A 17,275-nucleotide genomic window follows, 5' to 3' on the forward strand; every position below is an offset into this window, starting at 1 on the left:
TGTATTATGTTTAAAGGGTGAATGAGGGAAGGGCTCGCTTCTTTTGGGCTCGTTTTCATAGACCCCGGTTGCTTGTTTCTCTCTCAAGACCTGGCAACGCAGAGCGAGAGGTCTAGACGAGTGCTATCATCAACCCCAGTGTTAGTTCAACAGAGAACAGTCCTTTACCTTCTGTCACCAGTATTCTTGTAGTTTCTATCGCCTCCAAGCCAAGGAGGAGCATCATCCGTGCGTTGTCCACTGTCCAGGGACAGGGAGACTACAAAGACATCTGCTTCTATGTGGATGATCTGTCCTTGTTTTTCGGGGGTAGTTTAGTTATACTACTGTGGCTTAGATGCTAAATAACGATACTTTTTTATGTAGTTGATAGGCTATATAACTATCATTCACACTGTTTTTTGGGGGGGGGATAGAACGGGAGGACGAAAAAGGAATACTGTCTGCAACTGTTCTTTACAAAGAGTGGAGAGAGGATGGTAAGTGATGATGGGCTTTTTATTCTTATTTTAAATTGTTCTCGTGTTTCGTCAACACACACATTATACAGCCTCTGTGGATAATAATTCAGCTTGCCTTGTTGTAGTCATTGAGTTATCACAAGTTGTCACATTTTAAATCATTCATCCTACCTTGTTTCCCCATTTTTCTTCTTTCTCTCTCTCTCTGTGTTTCTCTCTCTGTTCTGTTTCTCTCTCTCTCTCTCTCTCTCTCTCTCTCTCTCTCTCTCTCTCTCTGTTTTGTCAGTCCTGGATTTATGGACTTTTTGGATTTATGGACTTTTTACAGCGTAATTAGTAAATACTGACCCCAAAAGGTCCTGGCTTTCACTTGCTTTCTGACCTACAGCGATAATGAATGGCTTCCAGGCAGATAGACATTTTGTCACCGAACATTATCAGACCCATGATGACATAAAGCCCTTTTTTAGAAGGAAAACCGGTTTGCCAGGACAGGAGACAGAATGTGCTGAGTGTGTGTGTGCGTGCGTGTGTGGAGACATGGAGACAGGTTTTCCTGGTTACTGAATACCATCCCTACAATGCAGACCTGCTTAGTTACGGAGGAGGCTGTGTGTCCTTATCCTTTTGTATTTTGCCAACAATTCCCCAAGCAACTGTCTTTGTGCCAGAGTTCCCACCGTGGCTATCAGTTGCCATGTACAGTTGAATTGATTTGTATGAAAAATGGCCTAGAGCCTGTTAAGGTAAATTCCTATTACATTTAATAAGGTGACTGGTTGAACAGTGACACATCTATTATTTATGGTTTTGAAGAGTTAATTTGATTTGTTTTTGTAAATTCAAAATGAAAAAGACATTTCCTCATAAATGAGATTGACTTTTAAAGATGGTGATGAGAATGTGAGCATCACATCCTTCCTTTTATGCTATAGTGATTCTATTTAATGTAGGCTACATCATCCCTTTCATTTCCGACCTATAAATATACAGGTAGGCCTAAAAACCTGCTATGCATTCTGGGTTCCTATGTGTGTCAGTAAACACTGTATGGAACCCGTGGATCAGATTTCCCCCCAGAGAACTTTAAGGAAGGTTTACATAATGCATAGTGCATTTACCATAACAGAGCACTTGAACTTCAGCCAATCTGAAATTCCGGCAACAGGGATGACCTAATCATATTGTACCTTGAAATGGCATCCATATATACTTTGCAACAGCGGTTCTCAAACGTTTTCATGTCAAGAACCCCCAAATTAATTACTGTTTTTAGCAGGAGACCCCATATGAAGAAAAATGTGCCAGGGACCCTCATACAAGATTTGTGTGATAAACATTTTCACATTCTTTCACAAATTTGTTTTTGAAAACAGCAGGTCTATAAGCTCACAACGCATCGAGCTTGTAGAAATAGCTGATGTATATAGGGTTAAAGTGGTTAAACTGATTCTGATGCTATACTAATTTAGCTGGGGATCCCCTGGGACCCCCTTGAGGACTCCTGTGGGTCCCTGGACCCCACTTTTAGAACCACTGCTTTATATAACAAGTAACTGACTTAAATGTCAGTTTAGAAGATCACTGAGCAAGTCAACATTTTTGTTCATTACAGATATACAAAACTAGAATTAACTTGCTGTAAGATAAAACGGTTTAGTGGCAGGCACTACTTATTATGCTGCTCTAAGTCTGTTGAACTTGGGAATCTTATTATTTTGACTACTGCTTTGTAGGGGTATTTTCCTGACATGTGTGCCTAATTTCAGAGGATGTGACCAGGACTGGTTTTCTCCTTGTGAGGTAACTTTAATCACAGTAGAAAAATAGTCTAAAATCCTAGGGAATGACAGCGTTTTTGAACATGATAGTGTTTAAGGAGAAAATTAAATGTCTCAACTACGAAAGATGGACAGAGCCAGGTTTCAAGAACGGCTACGAGAACTCGAGGTGAAGTCAAAATAGTGTGGTCGTATTTCTCATAGGCTTTTTGAGGGCATGACCAAGCTCCATTACTACCCAGTGGTGGGAGAAGTAGTCAGATTGTTTTCCTTAAGTCAAAGTAGCAATACTACAATGTAGACATATTCGATTACAAGTACTGTTTTACTTGAGAAAAAGTACAAAAGTGTTGGCATCAAAATATACTTAAAGTACCAAAAGTAAATACTCATAAAGCACAAGCTGAATTGTCCCATTTCAAAAGTTTTTCATAAGTTTTCAAAATTTGTCAAATGTTTCGAAAATAGCATTGTGACACGTTGTGAGCTTGTAGATCTGCTATTTTCAAATAGCCTAAGTGTAAAATAGGGCTTAAGTGGTTAATGTACTTTTTGAAATAATAATCTAAATCTAAAGTGACAGTTGTAAAGTTTTCAAATAATTCTAGTGGAGTAAAGAAAATACAATATTTGCCTCGAGAGTTGTAGGGCAGTAGAAGGGTAAAGTATTGAAAAATGTAAATACTTAGTAAACTACAGTAAAGTAAAAGTATATCAAAATTGTACTTGAGTACAGTACTTGAGTAAATGTACTTAGTGACTTCCCACCACTGCCATTAGTTGGCTAGAAAGGGGGAAAAAAGAGCCGGTCGGTCTGTCACTCTTGACAGTCTAGAGTACCAGACAGTAGCGTTGCTCATAGGCTGCGTTTGTGCCAGATGCGGAATAGTAGGTCAGTATGACAGCATATGGTTTGCATTAGCTTCTCCTATGAGGAGGTGCATACTCGGTAACCCCCCCTCCCCTCATTTCAAAGCCTGTGTGTGCTCCATTTTCAAACCCATCACTGCTGAAGAGATCTGCTGTGGAATTCCAGCCCTCTCTCTCTCTTTCTCTCTCTCTCTCTCTCTCTCTCTGAAAACAGGGTGAACACCCATTCTGTGGGACCTGGGAAACTCGTTAAGCTTGTCACCGTGGTTCACTGAAACTCACACACTTCACTTGGTCAAACCCAACATGTCTTTTGGTCTCTATTGTAAAGCAGTATTTCTGCATTTTCACAAGTAGGCTTCTTGTTGGGCTGGGCAATTGAATTAACCGAAGATATTTTGAAAGTAACTGACATTTAGAACCAATAAACAACTTAATCTTACTCATGGAGGTTAATGAAATAATCGAGATGAGAAGCAAGTTTTTATATCTTACATATCAACAATTCGACACGAAAAAGTTCTAATAGACTTTTTTTTTTAAATAGATTAAATTGTTTAGTCTGATTAGATACTTATTACCTAAGCCCTGTATTATACTTCATTGTACAATGACGGCGTTCAGAAATAGCGAAAATTACAAGCTCACAACGTGTCCAATCGTGATGCGTTGTGAGTTTATAGATATGTTATTTGAAGAAAAACAAACCCAACTTTCATTAATCGTAATCGAGGCATATCGCCCAGTTCTAGTTTCTTGTGATTAAGGGATTTGTGAATGGTGAATCCTTCCACTGTTGCCTTGTACAAAATTCTGCCATTTAGTGACTTGAACTGTTTACTACTATCATTATACTTGAAAAACTTCCAAAATGTTCCAAATAATGATAATCTACAAACTCACATTGCCTGACGATGTGACGCGCTGTGAGCTTAGCTAGTAGATTGGCTATTTTCACAATTTCTTAAGTGGTTAAAGCCTTTCTCTGATGAGGCTGCAAGTTCACTCATGGTCTTTAGTCAGCAGTGTCCAGCTCCTCTGTCTAGACTCTTATCTCAACATTTTTGGGTCTGTATATATGTTTTAACCAGTCAACAAGCTCATAGTTTTAAGTAGGTGTCATTTGGAACTCTATTTAATTACACGTCTTCCAGAAACATCAGCTGCAATTATGTTATGGCAGTAATCAAAATGTCCTTACATTTGTCTAAGAGTGCATGTACAGGTATGTGAATATCATAATATCACTTCTCTTAATAGACAAGTGGCTGTGCCATCAAGCAAAAATTTAACTTTCTTGTTTGTGTCTGGCTGTTTATTACCCAGCCATGGAAGTGCACTTCTCTTAGCTCACCACCATGCCCTGAATACCAGCAGTGATGAGAACTGCATTCCACTGCATGTTTTGCCATAAGTCCAGGTCTATAAAACTATTCATGGCATGAATTGCTAAAGAGATGAAGCATCTTTGGCATGTTGTTGATGTCTTTGTCGAGCGTTATTGTCACAGGTGCTGAAAAGCTGCAGGCTAATTTACCAGTTAAACTTTTAATTTATCTTTAGGGTTCGGCTTAGGGACAGGGTTAGGGTTTTTATGTTCTGTAGGAGGTGAGGAGGCTGGTTGTCCATAAGACGGTCAGTCTGTGTGTTTGTCTGGAGCTCAGCTAATCTCATAAACCGCTGGGACTGACCAGCGCCAAATGTCTTGTGCATGATGCCAATAGGCCAACGTACTACCTCCACTCATTTTGTTTTATATTCTTTTGAAGTATTTAACTTACATTCTTTTTTTTATTGGAACGGGTTGAAACTGTGCCCAAATTTGGATATGACTGATGTCATCAATACTCCAGTTAACCAGTTAAACTTTTAATTTATCTTTAGGGTTCGACTTAGGGACAGGGTTAGGGTCTTTTAATAGCTGTCACCTGGGGGGAAAACACCTTTTTAGATGGTAAGCAATGAAAGTGGTCAAGCAGGCTTTACTACTTGAGAGACTGAAAGAGATATGGAGATATACCACCAATTTCAATTACTGTCGCCCAAAGATATGCTGTTTTTGCTGGACATTGCTACAGAGATAACACCCAGATCATCTCTGACATACTCTTCTGGTCTGGAGACTTCCATGTCCAAATAGAGGAAGAAGACCATTTTATCTTTATCTATTTTGATGCTATTGCCAGAGACACTGAACTCAAAGTGAGTGCAAGAGGGATAGTGCACATTGCAATCCAAAGTCCAGGTGCTGGACAAACAACAGTTCAACAGAACAATAAATAAAGTCTGGAGCTGAGAACCGGTGTGCAGGCTTTATTTATTTTCGCCGAAATGCACATGCACTGGCCCTACTATGGCCAGTGCCTAACAATGTCCCGCCGTTTCTCCAAATCTGGGCAAGACTGACGCCTTCATCAATATGATCATCAAAAATAAATAAATATATATGGTCCTTTCCCATTGTGGAGCCTGTCTTGCTCAATTATGCGTTATGCATAGGTTATGATGATACACCCTCATCTGTGGGAAGATCGCACAATATGCACTAATAAGCTAATGACTTGTCAGACTTGTTTACTTTGCTTTACCTGTTCTCTCAGCTCATGATGTAAATGATTTCCTTTCATATTCATCTATTTACATGACTCCTTTCCTCCTCCACCGACATGGAAAGCTATTAAGGCTAGACTGCTGCTGTGGAGTTCTCCTTATCTGTGTTTGTGTAATCTTGAGAGTGTACAAATGGAACCAAAGAGTCAATTTGGTTCCATTTGTGAGTTCCATTAGAGTAAAAATGAACACTCAGGATTTTACAGTGTAATATCCCATCCTCATTCCACATCAGGTGATGGTACATCTGTGTCAATGGGACAGTGGCATCTCATTCTGTCCAGTGGAGGCCTCTCCTGTAGAGTTTCTGTATCCTAGGTTACTATTGTCTTCTCACTGCTTCCCCTTCAGACGAACTCTGCTATTTTTTATGTCTGTCTTATGATTGTGTGACAGTGTGACACTATTTCTTGAACTGGCATGAGTCATGATTATATTGACTCGTGCTCTTCTTTTAATAGCTGTCACCTGGGGGGAAAACACCTTTATAGATGGTAAGCAATGAAAGTGGTCAAGCAGGCTTTACTACTTGAGAGACTGAAAGAGATAGGCCTATATGGAGATATACCACCAATTTCAATTACTGTCGCCCAAAGACATGCTGTTTTTGCTGGACATTGCTACAGAGATAACACCCAGATCATCTCTGACATACTCTTCTGGTCTGGAGACTTCCATGTCCAAATAGAGGAAGAAGACCATTTTATCTTTATCTATTTTGATGCTATTGCCAGAGACACTGAACTCAAAGTGGAGGATCTGGCTAAAGCAATGTGAGATGAACCAGAGTGGCATGATTGTCTTTTTTATCTCGGCTGCGGTCGATGGATGATGATGATGATGATGATGATGATGATGATGAGAGGGCTTGTAATGGATTGCTGCTACTGCTGTGTGAAAGACATTTTTACCTGAGTACTTTATCCACATCTTCCATGTGAATATTTGCTGTGATTTGTGGAAATGTAGGTTGTAGTTAGTATATTGGTTTTAATTCGTAACAGTCATTTATGTAAGTCAGCCTATGCACAATGCTTTTTGGATCACCCAGTTGGAGACACCAGCAGAACCATGGCCATGTGTAGAGCAAGACCGATATATTGGTCTGTCCGAGATATCGGTCATTATTTGACTTTTTCGACAACATTGGTATCTGCAATTATGCAGCCAAGTGTCCCTATTTGTAACCACTTTCAAACTGGCGTCTTTATTTTATGCAAAAACAATAAAATGTATTTAAAAAACTGCAGATCTACAAGCTCACAGCGACATGGCATGATGCGACGCATTGTATGCTTTAGATCGGCTATTTTTGAATAAGGTTTCAGCGGTTAAATAAAATGTTCAGTTCATGTGTATTTTATATTTACTTATTTGCTTGTTCATTGTATAATTAAAGTTAAATGTTCTTTTCACATATTGAAGTTTAATATACTTAATATAAATCTATCTAGTATCAATAAGTCATTTGTGTTTATTTGTATTCATTTGATTGCTCATAAGTTAAATGTTATAAAATAACACTTTCTTTTCCTTTTAACAAAATATCAGTCAAAACATCAGTAATCAGTGGTCTAGCTAGGACTCTCCAAAATTGGGATCGGCATCGTACCCAAAAATCTGTCTAACCATGTGCACAGCTCTGGACAACAACTGAGTCATTGGTATTTTCAAGGTCTTATCAGCTGCCCCCAGTTCTGTGTAGAAGACAGACATGAGCTGAATCACTGGAAACAAAAAAGTAAAACACATGCTTTCGACAATGCCCATTAGTTTAATAGCCATGTCTTTGCTTTGCCGGCTGGCTTTGCATAAATGGACAAATCTCAGGCAGCACTGTGATGGATATGGCATGAGTTCATGCTTTATCACGGTAGAATAGATTCAAACTGCAATACGATTGTATTAAAAGTAGCCTATACTTGAATCCATATCACATGGAATAAACCGTAAAACCATAGTGCATGGTTTTGTACATGCTCATTATTTCCCTATGCTGTACACTTAAAGGGATAGTTAACCCCCCAAAAAATCCTAAGCCAATAATTTGATGACCAGTGGACCGGTAGGCAGCGGTTCCGGTAGGAGACACAAAGGAGACACTTTGTGTCTCCTATTGGAACCGCTACCGGTCATCAAATTATTGCCTTAGGAATGCGACAAAAACAAAAAGATATCTATGAATTTAAGTCTCCTTGGGGTGACTAATCGAATCGATAGGAAAAAAACATATTTGGAGTTGAACTATCCCTCTAAGGCTTAAGCTCTATGCTTCATCGTATGACGATTGATGAATGAATGAAATAGCCGATATACAAGCTCACAGTCGCTATGCAACGCATTGCAATGTTGTAGATCGGTTAATTTAGCCTGCCTGAAATTATATCACAATCCCCGAAGAAAGTAACAAACCTTTTTGGAAAGTTTGATTTGTGTTATTATAGCAAAGAAGACTTTTAGAGGTACAGTAAGCTACTGTGCAACAGTGTTACTCACTCTGTCGGGATTGCATTTTCCATGAGCTTAGCAGCTGTACCGCCCCAAAACAAATATTGGCTTGTGTATAATCAGCAGGTTTGGTTGCCTCTGTTTGCCAGCTGATAGTGTTGTTAGAGGTAGTTACTATTTCACTGTGTCACAAGAATAGTGCCTTCTAATTCTTAGTTGTTTTGCTGGTCCCATACAGTATAGATACTGTACATTCCAATGAAAGGGCTGGGCGATATGGACAAAATTAAATATCACAATGTCTGACCAAATACCTCAATATCGACATTGTGACGATAATACAAATGCTTTTTTCTTCAAAAATAGCTAAAATAACCGATCTACAAGCTCACATTGCGTTGCGATGCAGCATGTTATGAGCTTGTTGATACTTAAAAAAAAAATGAAATCTCTGATTTAAAAAAGAAATAAGGCATAAGTGATTAAAATCAGGAAAAGACAACACTTATGCTATATCACGATAATTACGATATATTATTATTATATTATTGATATTTGCCCAGCCCTAGTACCATTCATGTTTTGAGGACATGCTGAAAACAAATCAGTCACTTTGATCAAAGTAAAAACTGTCTATCTCCAAAATCATCACGCTGTAGTCAGATTGTATTCTGAACCGAATCCCTTGAGTTAGTTGACCGTACGTAAACTAGCGGTGGCCCAATGTGTTCCTAGAGGTACATAACATGTCTAGCTACATTTCTAGTGGCCAATCAGTATTTACAGGGCTGTTAAACTGACTCCCATTAGGACTAATTGGTGCTCAATGTAAACTGTGGAGTGGGGTTTTATGGTTCCTCTCTTCCCAGGAACCTGAGCATGGAGGAGGGAACCTTGCATACCCTCAAAGATCTGTTTACATAAGAAGGGAGGTCAGGGTGAAAGCAATGCTTTCTTTGCTGTACATCACATGCATTATGCTTTTTCCTCTACACTGTCAACCTACAAAATGAAGGCTATGCTTTTACCGGGGTGGCATTATTTCATTAACTTAATAGCAAAATGGCCGCCGTGTGAATAGGGTACCTATTGCACCAGTCTGTCTGTCTGTGTCCCTTATACTTATATGACCACAGAGAGCTCTGTATCTGTCTGTCAGTCTGCCATTGTCAGTTTTATGCCCATATATGGAGATCTTTATTGGTCTGTCCTTGTCCCTTTTTTGTCCTTATCTGGAGATCCCTGATGTCATCAGTATTGGAGTAACTGATCAGTGTTCTGTACAACTGGATCTCCATATATGCCCATATATGGGCACATGGGTCAGATCCGCGGTTCTGGACAATCGCCTATCCGACCGACCTCACGGCAGGCACCACTTTTTGCTGGGTCTCGAGATACGCAGAGAACAGATATACATGCAGATACACACGCAGATATTTTATAGATATAGATTCAGGTACTTGATTGAATAAAAAAGAAAATCATCCTATTTCATACTGTATCCTGAGGGTTTCAGGTCAAATGAATAGGTTCAATGTCAACTTCATTCAATCATTCATTGTCATAAAGTATTTTGCCTGTAACCACTTTCTTTTAAATCCACATCAGATTAAAGCCTGGCTATTTTTAGATCCTGGATGTTGCAACGGTTCTTGGCACATTCTCCTGAATTGGTCTTGCGCCAGTGTTTTCAGGCACTGCAGTGTATACAAAACAAAAGGCAATCTCCAATTAGTTTAAAGCACTTGTCTCAATGTTTGACCTTCAAGGACCTTTCCCACAATAAAAAAAGTCTTCAGTGCATAGAAATGGTCCACCCCAGACTCCTTTAACACACTGTAAACCACTTCAGCCTGTATACTTTGTTGTATGGACAATGGAGAAAATAACCTCTACAAGCTCACAACACGTCATGACACGACGTGTCGTGAGCTGGTAGATTTTTGAAGACTTTTTATTGAATCTATTATTCATTATTCTATTTGTATTTATTATTTTTTTTGTTGCATTTTTGTTTCTATTAATTACCTCTATTGTATTGTGCTGCATTAAGACCTGTTCTTTTTGTGGCTGTGAGTTCTGTTTTTCATGAAGTGTGTTTTAATGGGCCAATTAGTTCAGACCATAAGCCATGACTGCTGCTGGGACAAAAAAAAAACTCACTAATTCCCCTGGAAGTTGTCTAGGAAGTATATAGTCCTAGCTGTAGCCAGCCCTATAGGCTTGACTTTTGCAATTGACTTGTCCCGTGACCATGGGAGAAAGAGTTACTACTCAAAACCTCTCGGTTTTGCAACTAGAGGTTTCTCACAGCCCTCAACAGGGTAGACAACAAACCAATATGTTCTAGTGGCATCATACAGATGGATGCTGATCAAGCCAAATCAATTTACGTTACTTACAGAAGAACAAATGTAAATTTTTGTTTTGGAAAATTACACCTAGAATAACATGCCCAAAATAGGGACGCCAAGTTGAAAGTGGTTTAAGGTTTCAGAATGAGAAATTTATTTTTGAAAGACAAATACTTTTTAATACAAAAGGACAATTTCAGACTGGAGAAGTAATCTATAATTGACACCCTCATAAGAAGATTAACGTATTTGTATTCACTTTCAGACATCAAAGTCTGGTTATGATCTGAGTAATTTGAAACATGAGCCAACATCTCCTTTGTGGCACAGAACAACATAGATGAATGAATGAGCACCCAGTGCTGCATTTTGGTTTATTTACATTTCAGTCAGCAAGAGAAATACTTGACCTTTAAATTACTACCCATTCTGATGCCTTCCTGGTCTATAGGTGTCCATGCGTCTTTCGCCTTAAAACAGTAATTTATTTATTTTATTTATTTGACTGTTCAGAAACCGTTTGAATTCAGTATTTGACATTTGTATTTTCATAAGGATTGCCTGTTATGTGTTACTGCTCAGAAAGGTCGAAGAATGCAGACTGAGATTGTTAAAACTCCCCCTTCTCAATTTACACAAGGCCATTATGTCCTCTGTCTCTCTGGCGAGTACATATGTGCCCTGCCCTGCCTTGAAGGCCCGGCACTACCTCACTAGGACCTCAGAACAGACACTAGTGGTAGTGCTTGTGGTGTAAAATCCTATGAAAACGATATCTCTATTCTCATTTGTATTACCACATGCCTTCAGCTGTCTATATCTCAAATATCACAGATGAGTCACAGTATAAGAAGCTGCATGGGCAGGTAACTGGATTACAATGCCTGCTTGCCATGCATTATTGATGATGGTCAGGTGCCCCAATTACACAAGTGACCACAGTCAATTTATGAAAAGCAAGGGAGACGGAGTGAGACTTGACAGAGTTGGTTCAGTGACCATTTGCATTCAACACCGCCCTGTGCAGGTGTTTATGGCTCTCAGAAAAACAGTCAAAGACTTTCGTCAATGCAACTCATATTTCCATTCCCATGGTCTGACGGTAGCTAGCAAGCACTGTTTCCACTGGCTTTGACTCACTGTCTCTTCATTATTGGCAAGTTATTATTGCCTGGTTATGCAACGCAGGCCAGGTCAGAGCTGTTTTGACTGTGGTGAGACACTCATTAGTCCTGGTGAGTTTTCTGAGGCTTGGCTTTAGATGACTGGCACTGCTCCATGCTGCAGAGGTCCTAGGTGCCCATGCACCCAGGCCAGTGTATGGGCGTGCCATGGTCTAGTGAGGGCCCAGTACCATCTGGAAGTTTCCAGAAGAGGTTGGTGTACGTATCTGTGACCCTAATGAATATCCCATTCCTCAGAAGTCTGATTCTGGCACAGGGTGGTGTTCACACTGTGGGTCAGCGTTCCTCCAACACCACCACCACCCACTCTCCATAAGCTTCTGGGACACCTCTGGTCTGACTCATCTACTGAGATTGTTCTTTCTCTCTGTATCCCTCTGTCTCTTTCTGGTTGTGTTTGCTTTCATCTTGTCCTGCCAAGATGAAGGGCCAAGTATCACAGTCAGTCCTTTAGCTCTTTCTGGCTCAAATCTACTACTCGATGAGTGGTTTAAAGGACATTGCCAGTGTAATTCTTACTTCTAGCCATTTGCAGAGATTGCCCCCTGTCTTCAGCAATTGTTTGTGGACATAAGCATATGCAGTGTATGCTTTGGTAGATCCCAGCCTACATTTTAAATGTCATTCACTGCAATTCATGTTGAAACAGTGTGGAAAAACATGATAGTTTAAATAAGCTTAGTATAGGTAATTCACCCCTTTTGAAAGTCAGTACACACTGTTTATATTATCTAATTACTGTATTACTCTTCTCTAATACAATGGCTGCCATTGCTATGTATCGTAGTACCCAACGCCTTTATTTCTACCCTGTCCACAGCAATGCGTGGTGTTGTAATCGGTCCTGGCCGTCTGTCTGTCTGGTAGCAAAGTAAACTATAGTTAGACCGGATTGGCAGATTTTCATGAAACTGGTGGTCTGTAGGTGGTCCCAAACAGATGGTTACCTTTCAGGTCGAAAAGATTAAGGTAATAAGAACAGTGTAAGTAAAGGATGGGCCAAATGTTCATACAACTTATTTGGAATCCATGATGATCAATCCTCGACATGTTTTACTTTTATGTAAAAAATGTCAAGGTTACAACCAAGGTTAAGGTCAAAATGACATAATGGTCATAGCCTTGGGATGGGAGAGATGTAGAACAAGAGAATTGGGGGCAGGCAGGGTTTACTCCTCCTGAGCCATATTTAAACTGCATTATTGTTTATTCGACCACTGCTCATTCCGGGAGTAGAAGAGGAGGTGTGTGTGTGTGTGTGTGTGTGTGTGTGTGTGTGTGTGTGTGTGTGTGTGTGTGTGTGTGTGTGTGTGTGTGTGTGTGTGTGTGTGTGTGTGTGTGTGTGTGTGTGTGTGTGTGTGTGTGTGTGTGTGTGTGTGTGTGTGTGTGTGTGTGTGTGTGTGTGTGTGTGTGTGTCAAACTTTGTATGCATGCTGCCAATAGGCCACACACTCATTTTTAATATTTATTTAAATAGTGTTCAATGGGGCTCTGATCGGGGCTGAAACCGTGGCCAAATCTGGAGTCATATACCTCATAGATACTTTATAGACGACTGATGTTTTAGATGACTGACGTCAGAGACTTGCCACTAGAAGACTGAGATCCACATTGTTCCTTCATCTCTTTTTATGGAAGTGAAGTATATAGGGGTTAAGTGGGTAAACATAGTTGTAACAGCGTGAGTACTGAAGAATTGTGCTGCTGACTTATTACTGCTGCCTGCTACTCGTTTTGGAGGGAGAGGAATTCATTCTCATGGCTTCTATCCAGCTTTGCCACAGAGGACGGCCCAGAAAGGCAGAAACATAGTCTCAACACATGGTCGGCTGTGTGTCAAATCTAGAGTTGGAAAAGGAGAAACGGCATGAAAGAGAAATGGGGGGAAAAGTGCCGCTTATGATACTGAATCAAACCCAGCCATTTCCTGTGCCCAGATCTCAGCTCTGCGCAGCACTCTCCATATATGGTAATGGTATTTGCATGAAGGGAAAGCCTGGTCTTATGGATCCATGGACTGGGTGCACAAATTCCTCTGGATTCACTTCTGTGAATGTTTTGGTCACATTGCGTGATGGTAACATCGCAATTTCTTTAAACCTTTTTTCCTCAGAGGGAAAGCAAAAGCAAAACAAATGTGTGTTCTATTCTTTAATGTTTCTTTCATGTCTCTAGTTGTGTTACTGGCACTTGAAACTTAACGTTTTAACTTAAAATTTCTTTTTTACGTAGCCTACATTGAATTTTTATATAGATAGTTGCATCAACAGACTCATTGCTTAGTCTTAAGGTCCTTACACACCGGGGCGATTTTTTTCATGCGAATAATACGTTTTTTTAAAAAACCTTAAAGTCAATGCCAGCTTCCACACCAGTTTCGCGGAGCGGAAAAAGCGTCTTTTAATTATTCGGAACGAGTCCGAATTTTGCGTATATTCGCATATTCGCCGGTGTGTAACCACCTTTAGTCTCTGTAACTTGCTAAACAGTGCTCACTGCTCAGAGAGGCAAGTCTTTGGTTCCATGGTGATGCTGCTATGATAACAGACTCCAGTCCTCCCATTTATCTCTCAGGGGAGTGCGTGTGTGTGAGAGAGAGAGAGAGAGAGAGACCGCGTGTGTTTTGCTTGTGTTTGCTTTTCTGAGCGCGTGTGTGTCTTTATGCTTGCGCAGACATTAGTGTGCATTTTCAGAGACCAGCAGCATAGACCTAAGTCAGCCTTTCTTCCATTTTTCAAGACAATCACTTAGCATCTCCTTGTCGCTCCTTAATAATAACTGAGCATTATGTTCTCCTGGTGGAAACTCCTCGCTGTGCTGTCATTTGAAAAGAGGTCATTGGACACGCCATGTGAATCAGAGGAAGCACATGGGAGTCTCAGTCTGCACCCTCCCCAGACCCAACAATAGGGCTGGTTGGCAGCGACAGGGACTGCAGTGCAGTGAGTTCACACGGGGATTTTGGCAACGTCTAAATTGGGGAGAAGATGTCATTGAAAACTACTCGGACGTGCAAACCCTACCCACATAACATCTCTTGTTCTTATTCTCTCTGTGTCTGAAACATGCTGAATTGTTATTTAATTTCTACCGTGACCTTGATTGTGACCTTTTACATTTGACCCTTTCAACCCAAAACAACCGAAACCTAATCATCTCTTTGGGCTAGCCTTCTGATAAGCAAATTTATTGAAAACCCAACCATCCTTTCTCAAGTTTTGTTGTTCACGGTCACTCTCAGACAGGTATGATTGCCACACATACAGTACATGCGGGCAGGGTCAAATATGTCAGAGGCAGGATATGTTGCACTGACTGATGATCAAAGCTACAGAAATCATCAGTCTTTAAAGGAGAAATCTGCCCCAAACCTTTTTAAGACGATATTTCATTGGCTGTGTTACCTTAACAGAATGTCTTTAGATTGAGGGTTTTTATAATGAGCATGAGTGATATTAAGATCTGTGGAAACATGCATGCCTAAACTCCAAAACTGTTACTTTTCAGGAAATGGAAATGCAATCGTTCCAATGTAGTTATTATTTAGTCACAAGCTCTTGTTAATACAGTAGTTTTCATTGGTTCAATATTTATAAAACCTTAACCAAAGGACTCAGCCACTATCAGTTTAAAGTATTATTATTATTATTATTTGTTTGAAAAAACAGCAGATCTACAAGCTCACATCGCGTCCCATCGTGACCTGTTATGAGCTTGTAGATTGGCTATTTTTGCTACTTTTGGCCAACACTATTGTACGACAAAATAGGGCATTCATTTACGAAACATAAAAAGGTGAAATAAGGAGATACAAGGTTTCTACCCGACAGCGACGCTGTCTTAAACTTAACCATCTCTAACCTACTGCCTAAACACCGCCATTTTAACCTTATGCCTAAACTCATTCATATCTAACCTACTGCCTTTTTTTATTTATTTTTTACCCCTTTTTTCTCCCCAATTAATTCCTCCCCACACACATTTGTGTTGTCACTGCTGTTGTATCCAAGCCCCCAGAACCCAGTGGTTTCATTGAAGCCAAATGGACATGCTGGCCATTCATGGTACTGCAGCTTAGGGGCCTCAACATGAACGAGCGAAAACGGTTTCGACCAATCGGCTCGACTCACGAGCATGCGCACGAGCTTGCGCACGGGGCTGCGCGCTTCTGTGACGCAAAACGCGTCACAGAAGTGACGCACTGGGGCCCAAAATAGGCCACGCCCACCAAATTTCCAACCCGGAAGAAGGGGTGATTTAGGACTATGCGCTGGGTGAGCAACTCAATGCAAGTGGATGGGAGGAGATTTTGGGTGCCCTCTCTATTATTTTTAACTCTATGGTTGTATCCTACTGCCTCACCTGCCAGTGAGGAGCCCTCACCGGGAGGACGTAGAGCCTTAGTCCTACTCCTCCCGCCCAACACTCCCTGCTGACAATGTGCGTGCAATATCACCCTCCCCGCCCGGCTTCCCTCCCCCTAACACGGGCCAATCGTGTTCGCATAGACGCCCGGCATAGCCGGTTGCACCATGGTGGATTCGAACCCACTACCTCCGTGGTGGTCGGCATGGACTTTTTTCCACTGTGCCACTCGAGCCGTGCGCCTAAACAACCCTTTTAACCACATACCTAAATGTAAACATCTCTAACCTAATGCCTATACACACACAACCATTTTAATGTTGGGTTGACACTTCTCACCTCTGGTGAGATGTATCATGGGAATGATTGCCGGTTCAGGAGCCACTACCTAATTATTAATGTAAGCTACTGTACCTAACAAGCATTCTGTAATGCCTTGTCATTAGGTAACTATATACACATTGAAATTCAATCATTTCAATACAATTCCACTGTATTATTACTGATCCAATTAATTAATTTAGCCACTGTGAACATGTATCGCTGTTTGGTTTTGAAACTTACAATCATTTAAAGGTTCGAGAAGGGAGTTTGTGACCAGAAGGTTGCCAGTTCCAGCCTCCGGGCTGACTGGATGGAGTATGGCATTTTACAATAATCAGTTAAAACTTCTTTTTTTTTTGGCGAAAATATCCAATCTAAGCTTGTAGATCTATTTTTGAAAAATGATGATTGTTTGTAAATGTTGAGAAAACAAAACAAAACAATAGTAGAAGACTGTGGTTGCATCAAGGCATCTCCCAGGCGTCAATGTGTATGTCACCCTCCCTGTCCCCTGCTGCTCCAGCCCTAGGACATTGGTGTCAGTAATAAAGTGCTCTCCGGCTACTTGACTGGTTAAATGAGGGTTAAGACAAAACAAAACAACCTCCCATGTTTCCGGCTTACAACCTCTCCCTCTTGAATCACAAGCGGAGCAGGGAGAGGGTATATTTAGCGCGCCCAAAATGTTTTCTTTTGGTAGTCGGCCCCGATGCTTGCTTCACTTTTGTTATTTGAATAAACGGTTTCATCCAAGAAAGGGCTGGCTGTAATAAGGAAGTGCCGGGGGATGGTATGAACTGTTAACCCGCCTAAAAATAAAGAAAACACCAGAGAGAATTGGTGAAATATACGGTAGTACAGTTCTAGCTGTTTTT

The 17,275-nt window shown here is 40.6% G+C and overlaps 1 protein-coding gene across 2 annotated transcripts in view; it reads left to right on the forward strand.

The window, feature by feature from the left end:
- Window positions 1-157: 157 nt before the first annotated feature.
- The window catches only part of myo1ea (myosin IEa), a 76,580-nt gene continuing 59,462 nt past the window's right edge, over window positions 158-17,275 (forward strand). For both annotated transcript variants that reach the window (XM_080437644.1, XM_080437645.1), the window contains exon 1: window positions 158-479. In XM_080437644.1, the coding sequence (XP_080293770.1) occupies window positions 477-479 (3 nt within the window). In that variant the 5' untranslated portion in view covers window positions 158-476. The remainder of the gene's footprint in view (window positions 480-17,275) is intronic.

This window comes from Gymnoscopelus braueri (assembly GCF_963280865.1).
Source record: "Gymnoscopelus braueri genome assembly, chromosome: 1".
NCBI classification, from domain to species: Eukaryota; Metazoa; Chordata; class Actinopteri; order Myctophiformes; family Myctophidae; genus Gymnoscopelus; species Gymnoscopelus braueri.